The sequence below is a fragment of the Nicotiana attenuata genome, chromosome 1, assembly GCF_001879085.1.
Source record: "Nicotiana attenuata strain UT chromosome 1, NIATTr2, whole genome shotgun sequence".
Classification (NCBI taxonomy): Eukaryota; Viridiplantae; Streptophyta; class Magnoliopsida; order Solanales; family Solanaceae; genus Nicotiana; species Nicotiana attenuata.
Window position 1 is genome coordinate 1,327,489 of NC_031989.1, and position 26,911 is coordinate 1,354,399.

The 26,911-nt window shown below is 40.2% G+C and overlaps 1 protein-coding gene across 2 annotated transcripts; it reads right to left on the reverse strand.

The window, feature by feature from the left end:
• On the reverse strand, positions 817–6,990 carry LOC109234190 (F-box/LRR-repeat protein 10). Of its 2 annotated transcripts, XM_019400438.1 has the most exons (5): positions 6,790–6,990; positions 5,722–6,101; positions 5,439–5,644; positions 5,193–5,286; positions 817–2,513 (listed from the first exon to the last, which is right to left on the reverse strand). In XM_019400438.1, the coding sequence occupies exons 2-5, from the start codon at positions 5,905–5,907 to the stop codon at positions 1,077–1,079; spliced, it is 1,923 nt and encodes a 640-aa protein (XP_019255983.1). In that variant the 5' UTR covers positions 5,908–6,101; positions 6,790–6,990; the 3' UTR covers positions 817–1,076. The 2 variants fall into 2 exon arrangements, with proteins under 2 accessions (XP_019255983.1, XP_019256518.1); XM_019400973.1 differs by lacking the exons at positions 5,193–5,286; positions 5,722–6,101; positions 6,790–6,990 and having other exon boundaries at positions 5,439–5,526.

The following is a 26,911-nucleotide window of genomic DNA, read 5'->3' on the forward strand; positions in this document are numbered from 1 at the left end:
ACCGTTAAGGTATAGCGTCTTCTACTTATACGCTATATATAGATATGTAACTTTTTTTTTTCACCTATTAATGTACTTTGAGTCCAAAAACACAATATTTAGGTTCCGGACTCGTCCCGAGATTAGTTATCCCGGGATTGTAGTGTTTTTTTGTCCCTATGGGAGGGTGGGATAATTAATCCCAGGATATCTCATCCAAAGATAATTAATTATGGATAACTTGTTTCCTAACCAAACAATCCCTAAATCTATAGTCTGATTATTAGGCAGAGCCAGAATTTGAAGTTACAGGGTTCGGAATTCTTACATTTTTATGTTACTGGGAATCTAACCTGTTACATTTGAAGCTACTGGGTTCGGCCAAACCTGTTATCGAAGCTCTAGCTCCGCCCGTCTATAGACCTTCAATATCAACCACAGGCTATAGATCCTTGTTGTCAAGAAAAGCGACAAGGACATCGACAGCTTATCATCACGTTTTGATATTGGCCTTATCCATAGGAAACATGCATGATGACAAGGTTCCAATTGTTCTTCTCTTCAGGGCCATAACCTCGTGAAGAACAGGATATCCTGCAATTCCATCATCTGCACATCTAAAGGACAATCCTTTTGGTGTTTTGGCTAAAAGCCACTTTTTCTGGACGGGAAACAAAGCAAGCAACAAATACTAACCTCCAGCGTTTACATGGATAGACAGAAACAGATATGGACAAAATATGCAACGAAATGAGATAGATTTGCCCACGTTCGTTCTTGTAGACCGTTTTTCTTCTTACTTTGCAGTAGAGCACTAGGTGATGCTCATCAAATGTATGCAAAAATTCACTGCTTATTATAACATCAAAGCTTTAATTTAAACAAATTGATTGGTACAAGGGTAGGCCAAGCCAGGTACATAACGTCATATTGTGACAATCTATACAAAGTTCGAAATCCAGAATTGTCAAATATTTAGAAGTTACAGCAGTAGAGCTAAGTACGAATCTGGAATTGTAACAACATATAGTACAAAACTAGAACTGTTGATTTATCATAGATTTATATTAAAAAAATTGGCATCTTACAGCATGAGGTTATGCAATGTTTTCTGCTTCTTGAATGTCCTCATCATCACCCTCATTTTCTCCATCAAGCCATTGTTCCAACTCATCAACTTCATCGTAGTCATGCATATAAAGATTGTCTGAATTATCCCATTGGTCAGTCATCCCCAGGTCCTCCCCATGAAAAGCTACATGCAGAAATGGTCTATTCCGGGATAAAGCATCCAGCACATCCCTGCTGACATAACTCGATACTCCCAACCATCTCAATCTGGGGAAATAAGGCTTCTTTAACCATTGGAATGAAAGCTGAGTGATACCCCCACAATTATAGAGATCCAACAGCCGTAAACTACTTCCATACCACCCTTCTTCATCAACCTTCATTGATGCTAAAACCATAATTGAAGTATCACTTATCAGCGGACATTGACGCATTCTTAGCTCAAATAGTGGAATACGTCTTTTAGCGAGCAAAAGTACACCAGCATCAGATAGGTTCGGAATGTTTGACAAGTCCAATTCTCTCAATTCACAATTAGAAGATTCACCAAAGAGAAAGGAAATGCAATTGTCTGTTAGTCTCTTGCACCCTCGTACAGACAATGATGCAAGCGAACTTATTGCCCCTTTTGATAAATGGGACAATCCCGTATCACTTATATCAGAACCATCAATCAGTAAAGCCTTCAACTTAGAAAGATTGCTAATGGTTCGGAGGGCTTCATCCCCAATATTCCTACAGTCCCTCAAGTCAAGCACACTAAGATTTTCATTGGAAACCAATCGAGCAACACCATGGTTCGTCAAAAGATTACACCATCTTAAACTAACATGTGTCAAAGTAAGCGAAGTTGCAGCAATGTCATGAAATACAAGATCAGTCAAGTGGGGCCCATGATAGATCCTCAGCTTATATATTTTAGCACATGAATGCAAAATTGTTCGAAAACCGGTGTCTGTAACCTGACAAAAACCACCAAGACAAATACTTTCCATGTCTGAGCATCTATCAGCCATAAGAAGAATACCGAGATCATTAACTCGCTTGAAGTAAGCTGGAAAAATCTCTTGACTCCTCACCAATGACAGATGTTTCAATCTCCCGTGCAGATTAATTTGTTGAATACCTGCATTGGTAAGATCAAATGCCAATCTTGGTTCCATAATTGGTGAGTCTCGAAGGTCCAAATGTGTCAAACAGTTGAGATTTGTAGTTATTGTGCTGACCATGGTGTCAGTAATATAATCCACTGAAAGACATAACTTCTGTATTCCTGGTAATATGGATGGCCGAATATGCTCCATTGACTGATAAGGTACCACAGGCGGGCTAAGCAATTCTGTCACCATTACTGAAGAAATATAACCCACTTCAAGGGATAACAGAGTTGCAGGGGCGATAGCCCACACACGAGCAAAATTATGCCGCAAAAACATTGAGACATCAAACATCAGGATCAGAGTCTACAAAGCAAAACAACATGCTCAGCTCAACCTGTATCAGTAAAAGCATAAAAGGAACTGCAATAAAGACTCAGACCTCCCTAAATTTTCCTTCCTAGCTGCAAGGAAGGTGGGTGGTAAACAAAGATCAATCAATGAAAATAAAGGTCTGTTCAGGGAACTTTTGCCATTTGCTTTCTCTTTGAGTATTTTAGGCTTTCAGTTTTCCATTTATTGTTTTGAATTGGTAAATTTGTAGAGAACTATTTATAAACAGAAAGAATATCTTCACCACTCCTACTCAGAATGGACCTTATTGTTGCTCGGCAGTTGAGGAGAAATTAGAGGTTAAACGTATTCATGATGGAATCTCCTTTCTCAAAAATGTAAGCCCGACTTTTTCAGAACCAGTGGAGATCAAGCGCATTTAAGTGCATTTAACATGTGGTGCCTTAGAAGACCAAAGACGAGACCACAACACTACACTCAGTCCTTCAACTCAAAAGCCTTTCTCCAACTCCTACTTAAAAATCACTTCACTATAATCAAAACACAACCTGTGAACTGTACAAATACACCATACCTAAAAGTAGGAGTAAAGAAAACAACAACAACTACTATGCCTCAATTCAAAGCAAGTTGGTGATCGGATATATGAATGAAGAGAACATTATCCAGCCAAGCTAAAGCACGATAAGAGCCTTTCTATTTCTTTATATAAGGGCACAACAGTAATCCTCTAAGTCACCTGATCCGGTATCTGCAATCCCTCATGACAGTTAAAAACAAGAGTTTTCACCATACTCTAGTCAGTTAATTAGTATGGTTCACTATGATCAAGGAGAATTGCCACTACCTGGTAAAAGAAGTATTTTGGTAATAATTGTCAATGCTTTTTTATTATTCTGGTTTCATCATTTTATAGGCTATATATGCCTGGACAATTTTATTAACTTGGCCCACATCATGTTAGCAGTAATCCTAAATGTAGTTACGTACGTGAGATGCTTATTTCCCTAAATACAGTGGAACAGCGAGCAATGAGAGAAGAAGCGTAGAACAAAAGAATAACTCCTTACCAATAACACAATGACCTAGTTGACCTTTCCAATTTATATGTTGTGGAGTTATAAGGTAATTTTTCAAAGCAATAAATGAGGAAGATTTCACAAGAAAGTCTGACCATATCTACCACTCTTCAATAAAAATGGTTGTGGGAAATCAAGGTACATCCCAATTATTACTCTGTTCCACTGCAATGACTCTCTTTTAGTTTTGGTCCACTCAAAAAGATTGACAAACTTGACCTTTAAAAACTCTTTAATTTTGACATTTCCATTTTATGGTGCTTTATGTGCAAAAGTTTAGGCGAAGATGTGAACCACCTTCTCCTACATTGTCAGGTGGGAACTCATTATGTGGCGTGGGATTTTGAGATGGTTCAAGCTATAACGGACGATGCTCGGCGCATGAAGGAGGCACTCCCAATTGGAGATTTAGAAGAAGGAAGAGAAGTCGGAGAACCTGGGATGCTGCCCCACTAGCACTCATGTGGGTCCTGTTAAAGGAGAGAAATAAGAGAGCTTTCAAAGGGATAAATAATGACTATGTATGTTTGAGGAAGAGCATCTCATTCCTAGTTTTTTTATATATAGAAGATTGGGTTTCGTTTGTAAAGAATCATTTTATTGTAGATTCTCAACTTTGATATCCTGCTTGTATACAGGAGATTTTCTCAAAATTAACCTTACTAAAAGAATCTTAATGACGTGCTCTTATAAAAGACCGCGAGATTCTAAAAATAATTTTGGTATGTCATATATATTTAGCTTCTGTATCAAAGTCTTTCTTTCTTAAACTTCATGTTCAGTCAAACACTATAATATAAAAATAATCGGAGGAAGTAGTACAGATGTATTCATCACCAGAAAAAAGTATGGATGACTGGCAGTCTCACTTGATAATTTATTGTTATTTGTTTAATTCAATGTGTTGCTTTCTCTAAATTAAAAGCCTGCATATTTTCATTTGAACAAATTCAACAATAAGCCTATAACTGCCTTATACAAATAACTGGACCCATCTATTTAATTTATTTCAGAAAACTTTTATTTATTCCCACTCTCTCTCAAGAAAAAGTTAAGTGTGAAGTACAAAATGCTTCAGTCTTTCCTTAAAACCTGAAGAAAGAACGAAAAAGCAAAAGAAATCTCAAAATTCGAATGGTGAAATACTGGAATGATTCCTAACCCCCTCCCTTTTTTATCTAGCCAATTCTTATCATGAAATTGGATAAGGCATGTGCACCAGTGGTTACGCTTAGCACAAACCACTGTGAAGCGAAAGAACTAAAACAGACTTGTAGAGACTCATCCAGGATCCACCCTAGCAAAAAGACAACGATATAAACCATGAAAAGGAAAGAACTCTGAGGGGATATGTTCTACGAAAAAGCTAAATATTGATATTGCCTACAGCTGCACCACTTTTAGTGCTATACTCTTTTTTGCTTGAGTTAAACTTTTTTCGCTTATCTGATAGGCTATTCACACGATATCTTAGCTAAAGTTCTTCGATTTACAAAGAATGCTGATTAGCCTATTTATTATCCTAATAAATTAAATATTTATTATGCCACAAGCCCATTTGTTATCCTAATAAATTAAATCTTTATTATGCCACACTTTCAAGAAGTCTTACTTCCAGCTGAGTGCATCCGCCAAATAAGACCTCTAGATCAGATACATCAATTGATCTGCCTCTCTTCTCCGCCAAAGAACTCAGATAAAGAAACCTGAAGATAAAAATAAAACGTACTAACAAACAAGCTAATAATCAACTGAATAAAACATCCAAATGAGTTTTCTTTATTCTCGTGATTATACAAGCTCAAACTTTGGTTTCTACAGAGAAAAGGTTAAGAAAAGCTTTGGGAAGAAGAGATACCTGAGGTCTTTACAGTGCTGCCCAACCTGAGACAGAAGCCTTCCGCTGAAATCAGCGCACTTATGGAGGCAAAGCTCGTGTAAAGTCGGCTGAAGAAGATAATCAAGGGATGAATCATCAAGTCGCGTGCAATCTACCTTCAAGCTATGAAGGTAAGGATTGGGAGGTAGCAACGGCCTTAACAATTCAGCAGACGGAGCAATATCCTGATAAAAAGAAACCAATTTAGACAACAAGAACATGATAAGTCATGTACAAAAATATTACTCCAAAATAGACTTACAAGGAGATGGAAACTGGGAATGAAGTGAAGCATGTGCGAGGCACATGAATGAAAGGCCTTGCAAGTGCATGCCAGGGAACGGATAGAACCTATGTCCAGTTTTGTCATCACAGTGGCAAGTAGTGCTGAGGGAAGAAGGTCCAGGCTCATCTGCCGCTGTGTGCCAGGGTCTGACGACCTTGCCATTTTTTTCTTCTTGGTTAGACCAGACTCCAAGCTGGCAACAAATTGAGTTGACGGGGGGATGAGATGTAAAGTGTGGATAAGGCTTGAAACTGGAAAAATTGCCTGTTGCCCCAATCACCTTGTTGTTGGTGGCAATCGAAAGGGAACCTCAGATGCTCTTCTCGGCACAGACAACATCTTTTTGTGTTTCTCTTCTGCTTTTTCGGTTAAAAGACAAAGTTATTAGGAAAATGCATAAAATATACAAAGAAATAATATATACATACTGTAACCTCCATTTAAGAGAAGCTTCTACCAAATTTCAAAGGAACTAGAAATAGTCCAATTCTCCTCCAAATTTTGCGAAGTTACATTTTCTTTTAGTTAGGGTATCAAACTTGCAAACAAGTTTTTAAAATTTAACAATTTTTCAACACAAGCAAAGAAAGACAATGTATTTGATTTTTAGAAATAGCTACTAACATTGAATCTAAACGTACAAAAGAGGAAAAGGGTGATGGGGAAATTTGAATCAAGCTAGTTTTTTTTCCTTAGTAAATTGTTATGAAATAGTAGTCCTAGTTATTAATGAAATTTCCCCAAAAGCGAAGTCTTGACAAATTAATTCTTGCGTCTCTATTTATATCAGCCCCTTTTTCACAATAGTTTAGTACTAATTTGTATAAGCAGATTAGCTAATAAGATCTTATAAGATGCAAGGTCACAATGCTAAGATTTCAACAAAAATCAACTGAACCCTAATCTCTAAAATACAAATTATGCTCACAAGTTAAGAATCTCAAGTTATTTCACTTGGAAATACACATAGGATTTACAGCCTGGTGGGGGGGGGGGGGGGAATCCCGAAAGACAGGAAAAGAAAACGTACGACAAACATTTTACCGGATAAAGATGTTGTGATAAGCTTGCCGGAGAAGATGGACAGAGAAAATTCCCAGTCGTCGAAGGCCGAGTCGTGTTGGCCGGAATTTAGCAGAGTTGAGCCGGTGGAGTCGGAGAAGAGGGAGGCGATTCACGCTAGTTGACCTCTCTTGATGTTGCTGAAATGGAAATGGAATGAATTTTATGTTTATTTTTGTCTTTCTTTAGAATTTTTTTTTTTTTTGGTAACTAAAACTTTTATTACCAAGTAATATTTACATTGATTTGCTATAGCTTGTTCTGGACATACGCCCCAGACTAAGCTACTTCTTCCTTTCCTCTAATCTCCCCGTATCTCTATTTATACATTTCACTAAACAGTAGGATAAGAATTCAATTCAATCAGTTTACTTTTCAAACATTTCTTTACATTTCCTCTACAGTGTATATCTTGTGCTAAACTTCTAGTAATTGTTTCAGCAGTCCTATGTACTTCTCGAAAGACTCTAGCATTCCTTTCTTGCCAAATATAGTATATGCTACCAACCAGCATCATCCTATAGATTTCAGCAGCTGCACTCCTACCACGAAAGTGTTGTTCAGCCCATTGCAGCTCATGTTCCCAATCCATAACTGGTCTAACAATCTTCAGCCATCGTAACATAGCATCCCATATTATCTTTGAGAATGGGCATACACAGAATAAGTGATTCATGGTCTCTGCTTCTGCATTGCATAATGGACATGAGTCATCTTCTACTTATCCCCACCTTTTCAATCTGTCTCTTGTTTGGAGTCTTCTGTGAGCAGCCAAATATCTCATGAATATCCATTTTGGTAATCCAGCATAGTTCCAGATGATCCTTCTCCATGAAACTTTACTGAATTCTCCTTTATTCTTCAAGTACACATCTTTAATACTGAAAGTCTTCACTCTAAGCACATCATCCTCTGTGTAACCAGCTTCTGCAAAATACTTCTTGGCTTTAAAGATTTTTTGAATCACCCAAGATGCCTGCTTTGGTTCAGTCCCCCAGCCAGGATTGTACTTTTTATAGTATACATGAACCCATTGCACCCATAATTTATCCTTCTTTTTGCACAAGTTCCATAGTAGCTTGCACATTGCAACTTTGTTCCAAGTGCCTATATCTAGCAAATTCAAACCTCCTACTACCCTTGGACAACACAATCTATCCCAAGCTATAAGTGCCTTCCTTGTACTCTCAATATTTCCTGTCCATAAGAACTTTCTACAGATACTTTCAACCAACAGAATGAACTTCTTAGGCAATAGGAAGATTTGGACCAATACTCTTGGATGGAGAATATGATGCTTTTGATAAGTTGGACTCTTCCTGCATAGGTTAGGAACTTAGTAGTCCAGGACTGAATTCTCCCTACCATCTTCTCAAGTAATGGCTGATATTGTAGCAATGTCATTCTTTTAGTACTCAAAGATACCCCTAGGTATCTCACTGGGAGGATCCCTTTTGAGAAATCCAGCATTGTTAATATCTCTTGTTGAATGTCATCTCTAACTCCTCTAAAGTAAATTGAACTTTTCTCTGTGTTAGCAACTAGACCCGAGGCTTGTGAGAACTCTTAAAAACATTGGTACATCATCTTCACAGATACATAATCATCTCGGCAGAATAGTAGAAGATCATCAGCAAAACTAAGTTGTACTATGTTCACTTAGCACATTTTGGACGGAAGTTAAAATCTGGACTCCTCTTTAAAGTCTTCAACAATCTTGTAAGGTATTCCATAGCCAAGACAAATAGATAGGGGGATAATGGATCACCTTGCCTCAATCCCTTTTTGGCTTTGAAAGGTACTGAATGTTGTCCATTTATAGCTATGGAATATGATACACTTCTTATACATACCATAATCCAGTTCACAAACTTTCCTGGCATTTGTATATTCCTTAGCACCTGCTCCATGTAGTCCCATTCAATAGAATCATATGCTTCCTTCATATCCACTTTTAGCATGCATCTAGGAGATATACCCTTCCTGCCATAACCTTTAACAAGCCCATGGCTCATTATTATGTTGTCATTGATCAATCTCCCTGGGCCAAAAGCTGATTGACTTTCATCTAAATATCATTCATTATGCCTTACAACCTGTTTGTTAGTACCTTCGAGATAATCTTATAGAGTATGGTGCAGCAAGAAATTGGCCTGAAATCTGAGACTCTATTTGAATATACCTTAGGAATTAAGGTCACTGTAGTGCAATTGATTGGTTGATATAGTTTGTCTTCAGAAAAGAACTGCAACACTGCTTCAGTAATCTTCTCCCCAACCACTGGCCAAGCTTTTTTGAAAAATACTGCATTAAAACCATCACAACCTGGTGCTTTGTTGTCACTTATCCTCATCAGTGCTCTGTATATTTTCTCCTTTGATACATTTGCTATCAACTGCCTCTGTTGTTGTCTGTTGATCCGTGGCCTTTCTCTCATTTTTGCTGGATTAATAGTTGGAAGTTTTCCAACTGCTGATCCTAGTAACTGTTTATAGAATCCCTTTATCTCATCTTCCACCTCCTGTTTTATCTGTGTCACTGTTCCATTGCTTCTTGTTAAGTTCTGTATCTTGTTTTGGGAGTTCCTGCTCTTCATGCTTGCATAAAAATATGCATTGTTGCCATCTCCTAGCTTTAACCATTGTATTCTTGATTTTTGCTTTAGAATACTTTATTCCACCCTTAGCCATTTCTCCAATTGCAACTTTAACTCTTTTTCAGCTAGTATCATATTTTCTGGTTGGCTAGGTTTTCTCATTTGCTCCTGCAGAATGCATAGTTGTTCCCTGCATTCTGTGATCCTTTCTCCTACAGCATTATATTCATCAGCATTTAATTTCTTCATGGCTTGCTTCACCTTTTTCAGTCTTTCCCAAACATCTCTCATTTTGTTGTCTGTGCTACTTCATTTCCAAGCTTTGTTTACTATCTGCATAAAGTCCTTATGATCAGCAAGATGGTTCAAGAACTTGAAAGGCTTAGGTCTTGATTCTTCTTTGTCTTCAAATGTAATGCTCAATGATGAGTGATCAGAACATCCCGGATCCATTACCCATACCTCTAGATGAGGCATTTTTAGCATCCACTCAGTATTAACCAGTGCCCTATCAATCCTACTGTATGTGTGACCATTTGTCCATGTGAAGCTTCTACCACTAGTCCTCAACTCAGCCAAAACAACATCAACCACAAAATTATTAAAGTCCTTCACTTCCATCTCTTGTACAGGATTCCCAATTGGCCTATTCTCCCTAGACCTTACCCCATGATTAGCATTCCCCCTGTACTTTGCTATTAACTTGCAATAGATCACTCCACAATTTTCTCCTATCATCCACAGTATGCAATCCATAGACTGCTATGAATTCAAACCTCACATTCATGTTCTTGATAAGAATTGCATCATGAATGAATTGGTCTGACTTCTCTATCACCACACATTCCACTTCCTTAACATCCCATACCAACCAGATTCTCCCTTTACTACTATGTTCATAATTAGCTAGCCAATCCCAATCTGTAGTGATCCTCTTAATTATTTGACTAGCTTTTTGCTCCTTCACTTTATGTTCTAGTAATGCAATCATACTAACCTTATTACTTCTTATAAACTTCTTAATCTCCTTCTGTCTTGGAGTCTTGTTTAGACCCCTAATATTCCATGTTATCAACTTCATACTGGAATGAATATAGTGTGTGAACACCCTTCTGCCTCTTCCTGCCTCCTTTGTCTACTCGAGCCTTCACCCAATTGACTTGGGTGCATTAGTTGTGATTCAGATTCTGCTAGTATATTAAATCCTTTAATGGTATTAATTGTATCCTCCCCCATTTTCTCCTTGCTTCTAGCTATAGACTTCCCTGTTGTTTTTGTCCGGCTCTGCTTCCCCTCTCCACAATCAATCCTTGCATTTGAGTTATCAGTTTTACCGGTTACCCCTTCAATCATTACCATTTGGTTACCTTTACAGGTACTGATATCTATTGATCTACCTTGTCATTGCTTCTTTCTTTTGGTTGCCACTCTTGCCTCTGCTTCTGTTGTTTTACCTTATTCTTCTGCATCTGTTGTTCATCTTTCCCACATCACAACTCTGGCAAAATTCTGGCATCCAGTCGTAGGCTACTCTTTGGCTAAATTCTCTTCCATTTGGATCTGTTACTTTGATGAACTTTGGGAGTTCTTTTTTTACATCCATCTCAATCAAAACTCGCGCATAGGCAATTCGATCCAACTAAGTAGTGCAAGCATCAGCGTACAATGGGATCCCTAGTCCACTGCTAATTCTCCTTAGAGATCTAGCTCCCCAGCAATTCAATGGGAGATTCGGAAACTTCACCCACACAGGAATGGTTTGCAGGATCTCCTTGCTGAAATCAAAGTTCTCCGACCAAGCCTTCACAATCATCGGTTTAGTACCTAGCATATGCGAACCAGAATACAATACTTCATCCCTATCCTCCATTGAATTGAACCTTACAACAAAATATTCCTCATTATGATAGTAGACCTTAGGTTTAGCAGTAAAATTCCATTCCGACGCGATGAATCGCTCCATAGCTCCAATTGTTGGTGTAATTCCAACAACATAGAGAATTAAAGCTTGCTTCCATTTCTTTGTCTCTTCTTCCACTTCTTATTTACATAATTCCACAATTACTTCTCCATTTTTTATAGTCGGCGCAATGAAATTTACATCCATACCATTTGACGCCAATTTGTTCCCTACAAACAAGTTTGCCCAATTCCTGGCTCATCTCTTTAATTACAGTTGGTACTTCGTTTTTGTTCTTATCAGCTTCCAATTTATTCTCATTTTTTCCCCTATCATCACCAACTTCTACCGAGTTTCTCACAATCTCCCCTACTTGCTGAATTCGATTATTGTTGGCATGCATGTCATTTTTCCCTTGGTTAGATCCTCCAGTTCGCACTTGAGCAACAAAATTTACTTTCGCATTCTCGATCATCACTACAGGACTTGTTGCATGTGGTATTTTCAAAGCTTCGTTTGTGGTTGATAATGGCGGCCACTGTTCCATTGAATCTTTCTTTAGAATTAAACTTAAAAAAACTGCGTTTAAGATTTTTTTCCGCAGTGTAGCCCCGATTTATTCGAATTTATATTGTCTTTATATTAATTTGGATTAGAAGGGGACAAATATTTTCTATCAAAAAAATTTCATGACTCCAACTTAAAACGATCTTGATAAAGAGTGTAAGGACCTAATCATCACGATAAAAGTTACAAAGTCCAGCGTGTGCAGGGTGCCAAATTTAAGTTATATTTCACATGGTCGTTCTAGTGGACAAATTCATTATAAAGGAATAAGGTTACATGATGATTAGGGGCGCTAGTAAGAATTTTATTAAGAAGATTTAAGCATATCGAGTACTATTTTCTTATATTTAGGGATATAATTTTTGGAGCCACCAATGATGAATAATAATGTACGAACTAATTAACTATTACTTCAAGAGTATCTTTATCTTTAGATATTTCTTATTTTTATCTTTTATGGCACATAGAATAATACTTAAATTCTCACATAAATGTTGACGATCATCATTAGTATAAACACTACTACTATTTTGGAAAAAGTTAGTGTCACGAGTAGAAAGTTTATTAGTTATGCGAAAGATTTATATGAAAAAATCAAAATTGTATTAGTTAGTTATGCGGAGAATACTTTTAATAAATTAGTGATTTTTGTGTCAAACCACTCATTATATCAAAAAACAACAACAACGACAACAACAACAACAACAACAAACCCAGTTTGATCCCAACATGTAGGGTCTGGGGAGGGTAGTTTGTACGCAGACCTTACCCCTACCTAATGCAGGTTGATAGGCTGTTTCCAATAGACCCTCGGCTCAGGAAGGGCAACAAGAAGAAGAGGGAAGCAAGGAAGGAAGAAAGATGGAAGAAAAAAAAGGGAGAGATAAAGGATAAGTAGTATCAAATAATAGCAACAGGGAATACAATACCTGAGGCGAACAAAATCACATATTATAATAAAAATCTAAGAATATGAAGGGACATGCACACTACTAAGCCTATCGGTAAATACTATAAACTACCTACTAACCTTCTACCTTAATCCTCGACCTCCACACCCTCCTATCAAGGGTCATGTCCTCAGTGAGCTGAAGCAGCGCCATGTCCTGCCTAATCACTTCTCCCCAGTACTTCTTAGGCCTACCTCGACCCCTTCTCAAACTCTCCATGGCCAACCTCTCACACCTCCTAACATGGGCATCAATGCTTCTTCTCCTAACATGTCCGAACCATCTCAGCCGCGACTCCCGCATCTTGTCCTCCATGGAGGCTACTCCCACTCTGTCCCGGATAGCTTCATTCTTAATCCTATCTCGCCTGGTACACCCATACATCCATCTCAACTGCTACTCTCATCTTCTGCACGTGGGAGTTCTTGACTGGCCAACACTCAGCCCCATACAGCATAGCGGGTCGAACCACCACGCGATAAAACTTACCCTTAAGTCTTAACGGCGCATTCCTATCACATAGGACACCGGAAGCGAGCCTCCACTTCATCTATCCCGCTCCGATGTGTGACATCTTCGTCAATCTCCCCGTTACCCTGGATAATAGACCCGAGATACTTAAAACTCGCTCTCTTGGGGATAACTTGACCATCAAGCTTAACCTCTACGTCTGCATCATGGGTCTCACTGAATTTGCACTCCAAGTATTCTGTCTTGGTTCTACTTAGTTTGAAACCTTTAGACTCCAAGGTTTGTCTCCAAACCTCCAACCTTGCGTTAACTCCGCTACGCGTCTCGTCAATCAACACTATATCATCGGCAAATAGCATGCACCAAGGCACCTCCCCTTGGATGTGACGCGACAGTACATCCATCGCCAAGGCAAACAAAAATGGGCTAAGTGCCGATCCCTGGAGCAACCCCATCATGTCATGACCCCAAACCACCCCGGTCGTGATGGCGCCTATCACAGTACTAGGCAAGCCGATTCAACATTAATACATAAAGGTCTTTTGTAAATTTAGTTCCAAATCAGTTATGAACACAAATCTTTCATTTAATATAACAAAATACGCGGAAGAAAACAAATACGCAAATACATCCACACTGCCCGATCCTAGTGTCACTAGTCATGAGCCACTAAGATACTGTTTAGTACTGTCTACTCAATACAAGAAAAGACTGAAATAAATAACACTAAGGATAGGAAGGAGAAAGGCAGGGCTGCGAATGCCGTGCAGCTACCTTGCTATCTCCGGAAATACTCAAAAGCTGCTGAAGCTCTCACTCTGATGCTCTAGCACCTGGATCTGCACACAAGGTGCAGGGAGTAACGTGAGTACGCCAACTCAGTAAGTAACCAAAGTAAATAAAGGCTGAGTGCAGTGACGAGCATTTAAAACATATATAGTTAATCTAACATAGAATCTCAATAGAAATATCAAAGTCAAATCCGTAGTTCAATTTCCAAACAGCTCGTGAAACTTTAGTTTCAATGAAAGTTAACTAAAGCATTTGTTTAATATTTTTCAAAATAGCTCAACATACAAGAAGGGTGAAAACAGTAAGTTCATAAACAAGCCCCTCGGACAAAGTATCACTCATATATATATATAGCCTCTCGGGCAAGCCTCTCAGTCACTCGTGACTCAACTCTCATCAATCAGCACTCACACTCAGCACTCCCGTAGATATCTCATAATAATAACTGTTGCGGCGTGCAGCCCGATCCATAAATATATATATAATCCTCACCATCCGGCCCTCGACCTCTCTCAGTCATCAACCTCACAGCCACTCGGGCATTTTAGTAAAAGAAATCAGGGAACTCAGCCCAAACAACTTCCAATTATTTAAAACAGAGTAATGAAATTGAATCAAAATTAAACAGGTAAAAATCATGACTGAGGATATGCATTCGAATCAAAACAGTGTGAGGAAAGTAGTAAAATACCCCTGAGGTTCCAAACAGTTCGACACAAGGCCCCAAACATGGCATTCAACCCAAATTAACAGATTCATTTCTAAAACACATAGATATCATATAGAGTTTATCAAAATAAGAAACTCTACAGTTGTCGCAGGACGGACCAAGTCACAATCCCTACAGGTGCACGCCCACACGCCCGTCACCTAGCATGTGCGTCACCTCATTTATCCAAACAACACGAAATTCCGGGGTTTCATACCCTCAGGTCTAGATTTACAATCGTTACTTACCTCAAACCGGATGAAAATCTACTCTGCAATGCCTTTGCCACTCGACTCGGCCTCAAATCGCCCCAAATCTATCCAAAATCAGAATCATAACATCAATAAGCCCAAGCAAAAATAAGCAAATAAACTCGAAAATCCCGACATTGGCCTAACCCGACCCCCGAGCCCACGTCTCGAAATTCGATAAAAATCACATCACTAGAATCCTTATCCTCCCACGAGTCTATACATACTAAGAACATCAAAATCGGACCTCAAATAGCCCCTCAAATCCCCAATTTTAACTCTCTAATTTCAAGCGCTAGTTTTCCACTTTTTCACCCCTAATCTCTTCAATTTCCATGTTTAATCAACTGAAATTCACCATAGATACGAGTATTAAGTTCAAAAATCTTACCTCAACAAGAGTCTTTGATTTCCTCTTCAAAATCCTCCAAAAGCTCCAATCCCGTCTAAAAAATGGTGGAAATGGGCAAAAATTCGCGAAGAGATGCTTATATAGTTTCTGCCCAGGGATGCCGCACCTGCGGCTCCTTTCTCGCTTCTGCGGTCTAACCAATCGCATCTGCGATTTTCACTTATCCGATCGTAGCTGCATCTGCGGCCTACTACTCGCACCTGCGGTCACATAGGTGCGCTCCTCCCCTCGCATCTGCGGGTCCTGTCCTCCTTGGCCCTAGCCGCTTCTGCGGTTGCTCTAGCGCTTCTGCGGACCTCGCACCTGCGGTCCCCTATCCGCAGGTGCGGTTATGACAGGAGCAGCAGCTCAAGCTGCTCAATTTCACAACCAAACTTTTCCACAACCTTCCGAATTCATCCCGAGGCCCCCGTGACCTCAACCAAAAATACGAACAAGTCACATATCACTATTCAAACTTATTCCAGCCTTCGAAACACTCAAAATAACATCGAAACATCAAATCACCCTCGGATTCAAGCCTAAGGATTCAAAACTTCCGAATTCCGCAACCGATCCAAAACCTATCAAACCTCATCCGAATGATCTAAAATTTTGCACACACGTCACAAATGACACAACAGACCTACTCCAATTTCCGAAAATCCAATTCGACCCCGATATCATGATTTCCACTACCAACCGAAAACCGCCAAAATTCTAGTTTCGCCAATTCAAGCCTAAATCTACCACGGACCTCCAAAATACATTCCGATCACGCCCCTAAGTCCCAGATAACCTAACGAAGCTATCCGAACCATAAAAACCCAATTCCGTGATTATTTACCTACAAGTCAACTTCCGGTTGACTTTTCCAACTAAAAGGCCAACTTAAGAGACTAAATGTCTCATTCCTCTCCAAAACCACTCCAAACCTGAACCAACCAACACGATATGATGAAATGTAGCTGAACAACACATAAAGAAGCAAAAATGGGGGAAACGGGGCTGTAACTCATGAAACGACCGGCCGGGTCATTACATCCTTCCCCTCTTAAACAAACGTTCGTCCTCGAACGAGTCAAGAAACATACCTGAAGTCTCAAATAGGTGAGGATATTTGCTCCACATCTCCCGCTCGATCTCCCAGGTAGCCTCCTCCACGGGCCGACCTCTCCACTGCACTTTCACTGAAGCTATATCCTTTGATCTCAATTTTCGGACCTGACGCCCCAAAATAGCCACTGGCTCCACATCATAAGTCAAATCATCATCTAATTGAACCGTGCTGAAACCCAAAACATGAGATGGATCGCCAATGTACTTCCGGAGCATAGAAACATGAAACACCGATGCACACTCGACAAGCTAGGTGGAAAATCCAGCTCATAAACCACATCCCCAATCCTCCGAAGCACTTCAAAAGGCCCAATGAACCGAGGACTCAATTTACCCTTCTTCCCAAATCTCATAACACCCTTCATGGGTGAAACCTTCAGTAGAACCTTCTCCCCAACCAGGAATATATGCCAAACTGCCCATACTCACCGCCCTCCTACTCAAAGCATCGGCCACTACATTGGCCTTCCCCGGATGGTACAAGATAGTGATATCATAGTCCTTTAGCAGCTCCAACCATCTCCGCTGCCTCAAATTGAGATCCTTCTGCTTGAACAAATGCTGGAGGCTACGATTATCAGTAAACACCTCACAAGACACACCATAGAGATAATGCCTCAAAATCTTCAACACGTGAACAATGGCGGCCAACTCTAGATCATGAATGGGGTAGTTCTTCTCATGGGGCTTCAACTGACGAGAAGCATAAGCAATCACTCTACCCTCCTACATCAACACACACCCAATACCAACTCTCGAAGCATCACAATACACTGTATATGAACCTGAAGCTGAAGGCAAAACTAATACTGGAGCAGTGGTCAAGGTAGTCTTGAGCTTCTGAAAGCTCGCCTCACACTCATCCGACCACCTGAATAGAGCACCCTTTTGAGTCAATTTGGTCAAGGGTGATGCAATAGATGAAAATCCCTGAACGAACCGACGGTAATAACCCGCCAAACCAAGATAGCTGCGAATCTTTGTGGCTGAGGACGGTCTGGTCCAACTCTGAACCGCCTCTATCTTCTTCGGATCGACCTGAATACCCTCGCTAGACACCACGTGCCCCAAGAAAGCCACTGAACTGAGCCAAAACTCACACTTGGAGAACTTTGCATAAAGCTCCTCCTCCCTCAACCGCTGCAATACCACTCTCAAATGCTTCGTGTGCTCCTCCTGACTACGCGAGTACACCAGAATATCATCAATGAACACAATCACAAATGAGTCGAGATAAGGCCGAAACACGTTATTCATCAAATGGATGAATGCTGCTGGGGCATTGGTTAGCCCAAAGGACATCACAAGGAACTCATAATGACCATCTTCGGTCCTGAAAGCCGTCTTAAGAATATCCGAGTCCCTGATCTTCAACTGGTGATACCCTGACCGGAGATCAATCTTGGAGAACACCCTCGCTCCTTGAAGCTGGTCAAATAAATCATCAATACGAAGCAAAGGATACTTGTTATTAATTGTAACTTTGTTCAACTGCCTGTAATCGATGCACTTCCTCATCGTGCCATCCTTCTTCTTCACGAATAGAACAGGCACACCCAAAGGCGACACACTAGGCCGAATAAACCCCTTATCAAGGAGTTTCTGAAGCTGCTCCTTCAACTCCGCTGGCGCCATACGATACGGTGGAATAGAAATGGGCTGAGTGCCCAGCACCAGATCAATACCAAAATCAATATCCCTGTCCGAGGGCATGCCCAGCAGGTCTATAGGACATCGGGAAAGTCCCTCACTATTGGAACAGAATCGATACTAGGAGTCTCCGCACTAACGTCCCTCAAAAAAGCTAAGTACGAAAGACAACCTTTCCCAACCATCCACTGGGCCTTCAAAAACGAAATCACCCTACTAGGGACAAACTCAGTCGAACCTCGCCACTCAATTTGTGGCACACCCGGCATAGCCAACGTCACTGTATTTCATGACAGTCCAATATAGCCCGACATAGAGATAGCCAATCCATGCCTAATATCACATCAAAGTCCACTATACACAACAACGAAATGTCCACTCGGGTCTCTAGACCCCCAATCGTCACCACACATGACCGATATACGCGGTCTACAACAATAGTACTGCCCACCGGAGTAGATACATGAACAGAGGAAACAAGAGACTCATGAGGCGTATCCAAATAACGAGCAAAATACGATGACACATATGAAAAGGTGGAACCAGGGTCAAATAACACAGAGGCATCTCTATGGCAAACTGAAACAATACCTGTAATCACGGCATCTGAAGCAATAACATCTGGTCTAGCTGGGAGTGCATAGAAACGATCCTGACCACCACCAAATCGACCTCCCCCTCTAGGGCGACTCCTAGCTGACCGACCCTCACCCCTAGCTGCCTGGGCGGGTGGTGAAGTAACTGGAGCTGAAGTCGAGGGCTGGCCCCTCTACTGAGATGAACCACCAAGAAGACGAGGACACTTCCTCCTCATATGTCCGAACTCTCCACACTCATAACAACTCCCCGGTGCGGGGAACAGGCACTGAAGGGAACCCCTAGCACCGGAATGATCAATAGAAGGACCTGGCATAGAAGAGCCCTGAACTGATGGAGCACGGGACGAACTCTGGGCTGGAAGGGCACTAAGTGATGAATGGCCATGATGAGAACTGTGAGAACCATGGCCCGATAATGCCCCACGATGAATTGGGCGAGCCGACTGAGCATGTCTGAATGGACGACCTCTGCCGTACTGAAACTGACCTCTCGAAGGAACACCACCAAAACTACCAGATCCTTGAGGCCTCTTGGCCTCCCTCTCATGTCGCTCCTGACGACGAATTGACTTAATCTCACGGGCAATATCAACAATCTCCTCAAAAGTAGCACCTGACACCCTCTCTCTGGTCATGAGAATCCGAAGCTGATATGTGAGGCCATCAACGAACCTCTTGATCCTCTCTCTATCCGTAGGAACCAACCAAACTACATGACGAGCTAACTCCGAGAACCTCATATCATACTGCGTCACCGTCATATCACCCTGACGCAATTGCTCGAACTGCATGTGCAACTCCTTCTTGTGAGACTGTGGCACATACTTCTCCAAAAAGAGATCGGAGAACTGCTGCCAGGTAAGGGGCGCTGCACCAATAGGCCTACGCCTCTCATAAGCCTCCCACCAAGTGAAGGCAGCTCCAGAAAACTAAAAAGTAGTAAATGCGACCCCACTGGTCTCCAGAATACCCGCTGTACGAAGAATCCTCTAACATTTGTCCAAGAAACCCTGGGCATCCTCGCCCTTTTCACCACTGAAAGTCGGAGGCTGAAGTCTATCAAACCTCTCCAATTGATGTTGCTCGTCCTCAGGCATAACTGGTACTACAAAATCCTGAGCAGGTGCAACCGGCTAGGCTGGTGGTGCCTCCGGTGTATGCAATCCCTGAACAACCTGCTCGGGTGTGCGGGCGGCGGGAGTCTGAGTGCCTCCCCCGGCCTGAGAAGTGGCTGTTGTAGTAGAAACTGCGACCGCCTGAGAAAGAATAGTGCACACGGTCAAGATCTGAGCCAAGGTCTCCTGAAGACCCGGAATAACAATAGGCACAAGCGGGTGCCTGAGCTGACCCCGCTGGAGCATCCCCCACTAGAATCTGATCATGAACTGGGGCGGCTGGTGGATCCGCAGGTGCTGCCCCATCTGTTATACGGGCTACACCCCTGCCACTGCCATGGCCTCGACCGCAACCTCGGCCTCTAGTGGCTCCAACTAGTGGTCGTCCATCCTGACTGCTAGCATGTGTCCTTACCATCTGTGAGAGAATATGATAACAGAAGTTTAGTACCTGAATCAACAGATTCGCACGATAGGAATTTCAAGAATGTGAAGTTTTCCTAAAGGTTCTGCAGCCTCCCGAGGATAAGTATAGACGTCTCCGTACCGATCCGCGAGACTCTACTAAACCGGCTCATGACCTGTGAGACCTATATAACCTAGGCTCTAATTCCAACTTGTCACGACCCCAAACCACCCCGGTCGTGATGACGCCTATCACAGTACTAGGCAAGCCGATTCAACACTAATACATAAAGGTCTTTTATAAATTTAGTTCCAAATCAATTATGAAGACAAGTCTTTTATTTAATATAACAAAATACACGGAAGAAAACAAATACGCAAATACATCCACACTGCCCGATCTTGGTGTCACTAGTCATTGTCGTCGCCCCCTTTTTCTCGCGAAATCGGGTTTACGACATTTGGGAGGACAACTCTATTCCCTTTTGGGATTTGGGTTTTCGGAATTGAAGAGTCGCCACCTAATGATTAAGTGCATTAGGAAACTAAGAGTTTTTGAGTTGGAAAACCTGAGTTTGGGTAAGGGCTAGAAATTATCTCGAGGGGAAGGTGTTAGGCACTCCTCAAGATCCACTAGTGTGGTTTCCGGCCATGCTATATTGTGACTTCACATAATCAAGTAGACAATCAAAGATTCAAGTATACAACATTGCAAATAAGCTAAAAAGAGTTTTGAAGGTAAGTGGGGAAGGCAGAGATTTATGAAATTTTTTGAATAGTTTTACAAGAAGAGATGAAAACAAACAAAGGGAGAGGGGTCCTAGGTTTATGATTAATATGGATCATTAATGCAATACTCAGTAATTGCTCCTTATAATAGGGGCTACATGAGATATTAGCGCATTGGTCATCATCTTCATATTCTACCCTTCCCACCCCGTAAAGGTTACTAAACGTGTGTGTTGGTCACGAATACTTACCGCGTGCTATTACCCGTCCCGTTCTATAAGTCCTGGAGGGTATTTAAGACCATTATTCCTATGTGGTAGGGACTAGGCTGAACCCTTAAGTTTAAAGGCAAAATGCTAAGCGACATACATAACAAATAGGACTGCACATAAAGGAACATACAAAATCAAATAAAGGCTCACAGATCCCTCCTCAAATGAACGCATACTTAGCACGTCTTAAACACATTCAAGGTCTCAAAGATAGGATTTTTTTTACAAAAGGAATAGGTAACATCAGTTAAAGCATGGTTTTAGAAAAATGAGGTAGCAACAGTAATTTAATGAGGTACAGGACAAGTAAAATAGCACGATTCTGGGCAGAGGTTGGTAACCCAGTGGTTTGATAACATAAAAATCAGAAACTCAGTAAGAGTAAATAGGTGCACCATTTCAAAATCGTTTCCAGATGGAGCAGAGTTTTTTTTTTAAAAAAAGAGTGAACTTCAGAGAATCAAAGCAAGAATGGGAGTGGCAGAGTTCGAAATTAAAAGAAGTTGGTTGGTCCTAAACACGATTAGTCAATTCTTATTGGGCCTAAAGTTTACCTAGGCGTCGTATACATTGTCTGATTATTTTAAGGAATGGACATGCGTATTTTGATTCTGATTTTTCTAAGGTACGCATGATAATGCATTTGCAGAAACGTTTCAAACACTTAGCCATATTTTAGCAAAGTTATTAGACTAACATATTAATTAACCACTGTAATTCGAACGAATAAGAAGTCCTAAGGGCAGGATATCTAATGCACATATGCGTACCTAAAACATGATTTCTAACATGCCAATGCAGAATGACAGTTATTTGGCTTGTTGTTAATTGATTAAAATTACGAAGTGAGTACAATAACATACTGAGAGTGCATGACCTAAAACATGATTTCTAACACATGAAAATGTATGCCCCAAGCAGGTTATCTATTGCGCAAATAGGCAAATAAAACCTATAAACGAGTTTTCTACCCATTACTTAAAATAAACATGCATATCCCTCCCCCATATTCACTATTCAGCCCCAACCGTTCATTTACAAATTATTACAAACCAATAGTATATGAATTACACTAATAAAGAACAAAACCAAGAAGTTATTCTATAGGGAGCCTTCAATCAGGCCCAGTCTTCCAACCTCACTTCCTTCGAGTTTCACAGCCTTTGCCATGGTCTAGGTGCGGCAAAGCTCCCTAGGGCCCCATTGGGTCCCTGGCCAATACCAGCACCTAAACACTTAGAAGAATGCAGGACAGGTGCAGTGTGGGATTACCAGCCTTGTGTGTCAAAGTTGAGTGAGTACTCAGAGGTACCCAAAGCAATGCTCACACGAAGGGGGCAGAACCTATTCTCTAAGAGTAATGTGAAGTGCAGGAAGAAGTAGTTTAAAAGAGTTTTCAAAAACAAGGGATTTGTTTTAAAAAAGAAGAAGCAGTAGTTCAACAATATAGGATTGCATACAAGGATCATGGGGAAAGGGAACAGATAGATCACATAATGCTAGAGGAGATACAGAGATTTACTGAAGCATGACTACACAGAATCAGAAGATTCAGGGGACCAAGAAATGGTCAAACTTAAACATAATACTTAGACAGTAACAGGGGGGACAATTATAACAGTTAAGATAAACAGCAGTTAGAAGCATGTAAATCAAGTAGGACATATAAAGTGCCAGGGATCAGGGGAATTAGGAAGTGGTAAAGTTTAGGCATAATAATGTACAACAATAGGATACATGCATACAATGTCATATTGCAGGCTTTGCATATAAATCACAAGACATGGTAAAATACTAAAACAAAAGAATCAATAGCATGTTGAGCAGTAGAAGCGTATATAGAAGAGAATCAAGAAGATAAGGAACTGAAACAAGAATAAACACATTGATTGGAGACTTGAAGATTAATTAGGACATACCAGTAAGAGAGCAAGAGCAGGATGCAAAGACAAAGTGATAACGCAATATTAGCCTTGGCTTACAGCCGTCTAATAATAGGCAAGAGCAGAGAACAACAATAGAGCAAAAGAGCAAGAGAGAACGAGAACGAGCACAAGAGAATGTAGAATTGAGAGTTCAGTGATGTGTGTGTCTGTGTTTTGGTGATGAAAGAGTAGAGTATTTATAGTTCTGGAAACGAGTAGAAAAAATAAGGTAAGAAGTAAAGTATAGTATAATTATAGAAGTAAATACAATTAGAATCCCAATCAATGTAAGTACTCTCCTTCAATTGGGGAGTCCTAGTTCAAACGGTTACCATAGTGACAAATAAGGAAAGAGAACTAATTGAAAGACTAATTTCAATCATACAGAGAGTAGTAAAGAATAAGGCATGTGATTAGGACCAGGTACAGAACATATGAATTAAGGAAAATAAGAATCAATTGGCGACATGCTTGCATATAAAATAAGGCAGAGTATTATTCTGAAAATCAGTAAGAGTGTTAAGGCAAGTAGCACAGTTAAAGGAAAATACACAGAATCGGTAAAGAGTTCTAAGGCAAGCATTATAGTTAAAGGAAAATACACAAAATTAGTAAAGAGTTCTAAGGCAAGTATCATAGTTAATACACAAAAGGATCAATACAAGTAACAAGTAACAAACCGTAGGAATCATCAAGCATTTAAATAGCAGTCATGCAATTAACAGGGAGAAGTACTCATAGAACAGCAGGAATTAAAGGTCGAAACAGTGAATCAACGCAGGAGTTGCAGAGAACACATAGATGCATAGTCAAGTAGCAAAGAAAAACAACCCAAAATACCTAGGGTTTCATCAATGCTCGTTAAAATAACATAAAATTAGGAGATAATAGCTTAAACACAGTAGAGACGTTAAAAACTATAGGAAAGCTTTCTGAAAACAGGGTCAAGAAACCCTAGTTTCAAATAGGAGACAAAGATGCTTAAAACTTGATTATTTGTAAAGATCGAGTAAAGAAAGGTTTAAAACATGAAGGAATGGGTCACAAATCGTTAAAATACAGATGGGTTTTTAAGAGACTTGGGTCGAGGTTAGGGTTTCCTAAGAAAACAGAGGAAGTAGAGATAACCTGGTCGTGAAACTCAGGAACCATGGTGATTAGAACACCATCGAGTCAAAACTCGCCGGAGAAAGGTCAGAAACAAACCAGGCGAAGCTTCCGTGACTGACTTGTATGGTGGAGGCTTCTGGGGTCTCAAGGATAGAGGGAATCGGCGAGATAGGGTTTCATGGCGGCTGGTGGTCGAAAGAGGTGAGGCTGGAGGTGGCCGGAGAGATGGTGGAGGTCATCGGAGAAGAAGAACCAAAAGGTTCTAGAGAGAAGGGGGAGAGGAAGAGACGAAGTAGAGAGAGAGACTGTCTCGAAGAATGAGGGGTCGAAGGGGGGGGGGGGTAGTTAGAATTAATTAAGGAAAATATATCTGGGCCGTTAATCTTATTTGATCAACGGCTCAGATTGATTTGGAGCCGGGCCGAGTTTTTTAGAAATTGGGCTGGGCGGATTTGGATTGGGTATTGGGTCAACTAAATCTGATAGAGGTGTGGCCAAATTGGCTAAAATTGAAATAATAAAGGGCTGCTTATTAAATAGCCAATTTTCCCTCTTTTATTATTTTATAAAATGGTTAAAAAGATTTTAAAACAAATTAAAGGTACTGAACTTAATTAATAACGTATAAATATTAATCTAAAAAGACTAAAAATAATTTTATAATTGTAAAATGCTGTTAATTGTAAAATAGGTTATAATTGCAATTATATGCAATTTGGCTTAAAAAAATACCAAACAAATGTGTAAAAATATGCAAAATCTTTAAAAATAAGGGAAAAATACCAAAACTCTTGGGCATGCTTATATATGCATGTACATGCTATTTTGAAAGTATTTTGAGTATATAAAAATATGTAAGGAAAAATTGGGTATCAACAGTCATGAGCCACTAAGATACTGTTCAGTACTATCTACTCAATACAAGAAAAGACTGAAATAAGTAACACTAAGGATAGGAAGGAGAAAGGCAGGGCTGCGAACGCCGTGCAGCTACCTTGCTATCTCCGGAAATACTCAGAAGCTGCTGAAGCTCTCACTCTGATGCTCTAGCACCTAGATCTACACACAAGGTGCAGGGAGTAACGTGAGTACGCCAACTCAGTAAGTAACCAAAGTAAATAAAAGCTGAGTGCGGTGACGAGCATTTAAAACATATATATAATCTAACATAGAATCTCAATAGAAATATCAAAGTCAAATCCGTAGTTCAATTTCCAAACAGCTCGTGAAACTTGTCATACCTCCTTTTTCTACCCCCGGAAAGGGTATTAAGGGAGTTTTTTCAATTTAAGTGACAATCGAAATAGGATTATTATTTTAATATCAGAGTCGCCACTTGGGATAATTCATGGTGTCCCAAGTCACAGGTTTAGAATCCCGAATCGAGAAGATTTGACTCTGTTTTAATGTCTGCGAAACACAGAAATACGGGTAAGGAATTCTGTTAACCTGGGAGAAGGTGTTAGGCATTCCGGAGTTCCGTGGTTCTAGCACGGTCTCTTTGATCATACTTGGCTCATTAAAATTGTTTAATTACTGATTTTAGAACCTATGTGCATCTGCCTTTTTAATTAAGAAATTATCTTGAAACAGGTCACGCGTACGTGTACCCTTTTGTTTGGCGCGTCAAAAATCATGTCAGGCGAACGTGTCCACGATTAATAACGAATTGTTATTATTAAGAAAGTTTGGCCGAAGTTGCGCGAACGCATACTCTGGTTTGTTTTTAGAATCGTAATTATGTCATGCGAACGTGTACACAACCACGATGGTGGATTAAACGTGCCTAAAAGCAAACTACGAATATCATTTTAATTATAATAAAATATTTGTGAGGGCCATGGGTGATTTAATTAAGATGGCACACCTCATCCCATTTTTAAGAAGTATACTTGTTTGGGCCTAAGGATGCTCTTACCTACCAATGGTTTGAACTTAATATATAACTATTAGGAGAGGAAGTTTAATCTAATACAATTATGCTTGAAATAACACATTGGGCAATTGGTTATAAAAGAAATGGGCTAGCAGACAAGTCCCTCAAGCCTTAAAAATTGAACGATCACGTTTGATGGAAAACAACAAAAAAAGGGGGAGAGACCTGGGCTTTGGCAGCGAACCCAGAAATGAAAACAAGAGGCCTAAGGCACACGAGCCTGGTTCGAACCAGGCAGCCTCATTTGGGCCTTTTAATAGGCCTGGCCATTTAAAGGAATGGCATTCTACCATTATACCCACTGAGACAATCTTTTGCACAAATTAAAAAAAAACACGGATGTTGAAACACCCTATTCTACAGCATTTCAATTTACTAATAGATCATGAGTAATTCATATAATCATCTAAATTAGCCTAATCCAAGCACTAATGGTTAAAATAAATCATGTAGGCATTTGACCATAATTACAATCTTAAAGAAACAATCTGAACATGGCTTGAGAGTTTTATCATAGCAATAGACTTCAGAATTTGAAAATAGAATGGCATCATGGCCAACATGCTGTTCAACAAACCCCGACCTCACACCAAAAGCAAGGTCCAGTACAGTCATCC

Excerpts from the sequence above, each read along its gene's own strand:
- LOC109234190 (XM_019400438.1), bottom strand. The coding sequence starts at position 5,907 with ATGGCAAGGTCGTCAGACCCTGGCACACAGCGGCAGATGAGCCTGGAC. Across the intron at positions 5,645-5,721 it reads TTCCCAGTTTCCATCTCCTT|GATATTGCTCCGTCTGCTGA; the intron begins GTAAGTCTATTT and ends TCTTTTTATCAG. Across the intron at positions 2,514-5,192 it reads GCGGATGCACTCAGCTGGAA|ACTCTGATCCTGATGTTTGA; the intron begins GTAAGACTTCTT and ends TTTGCTTTGTAG.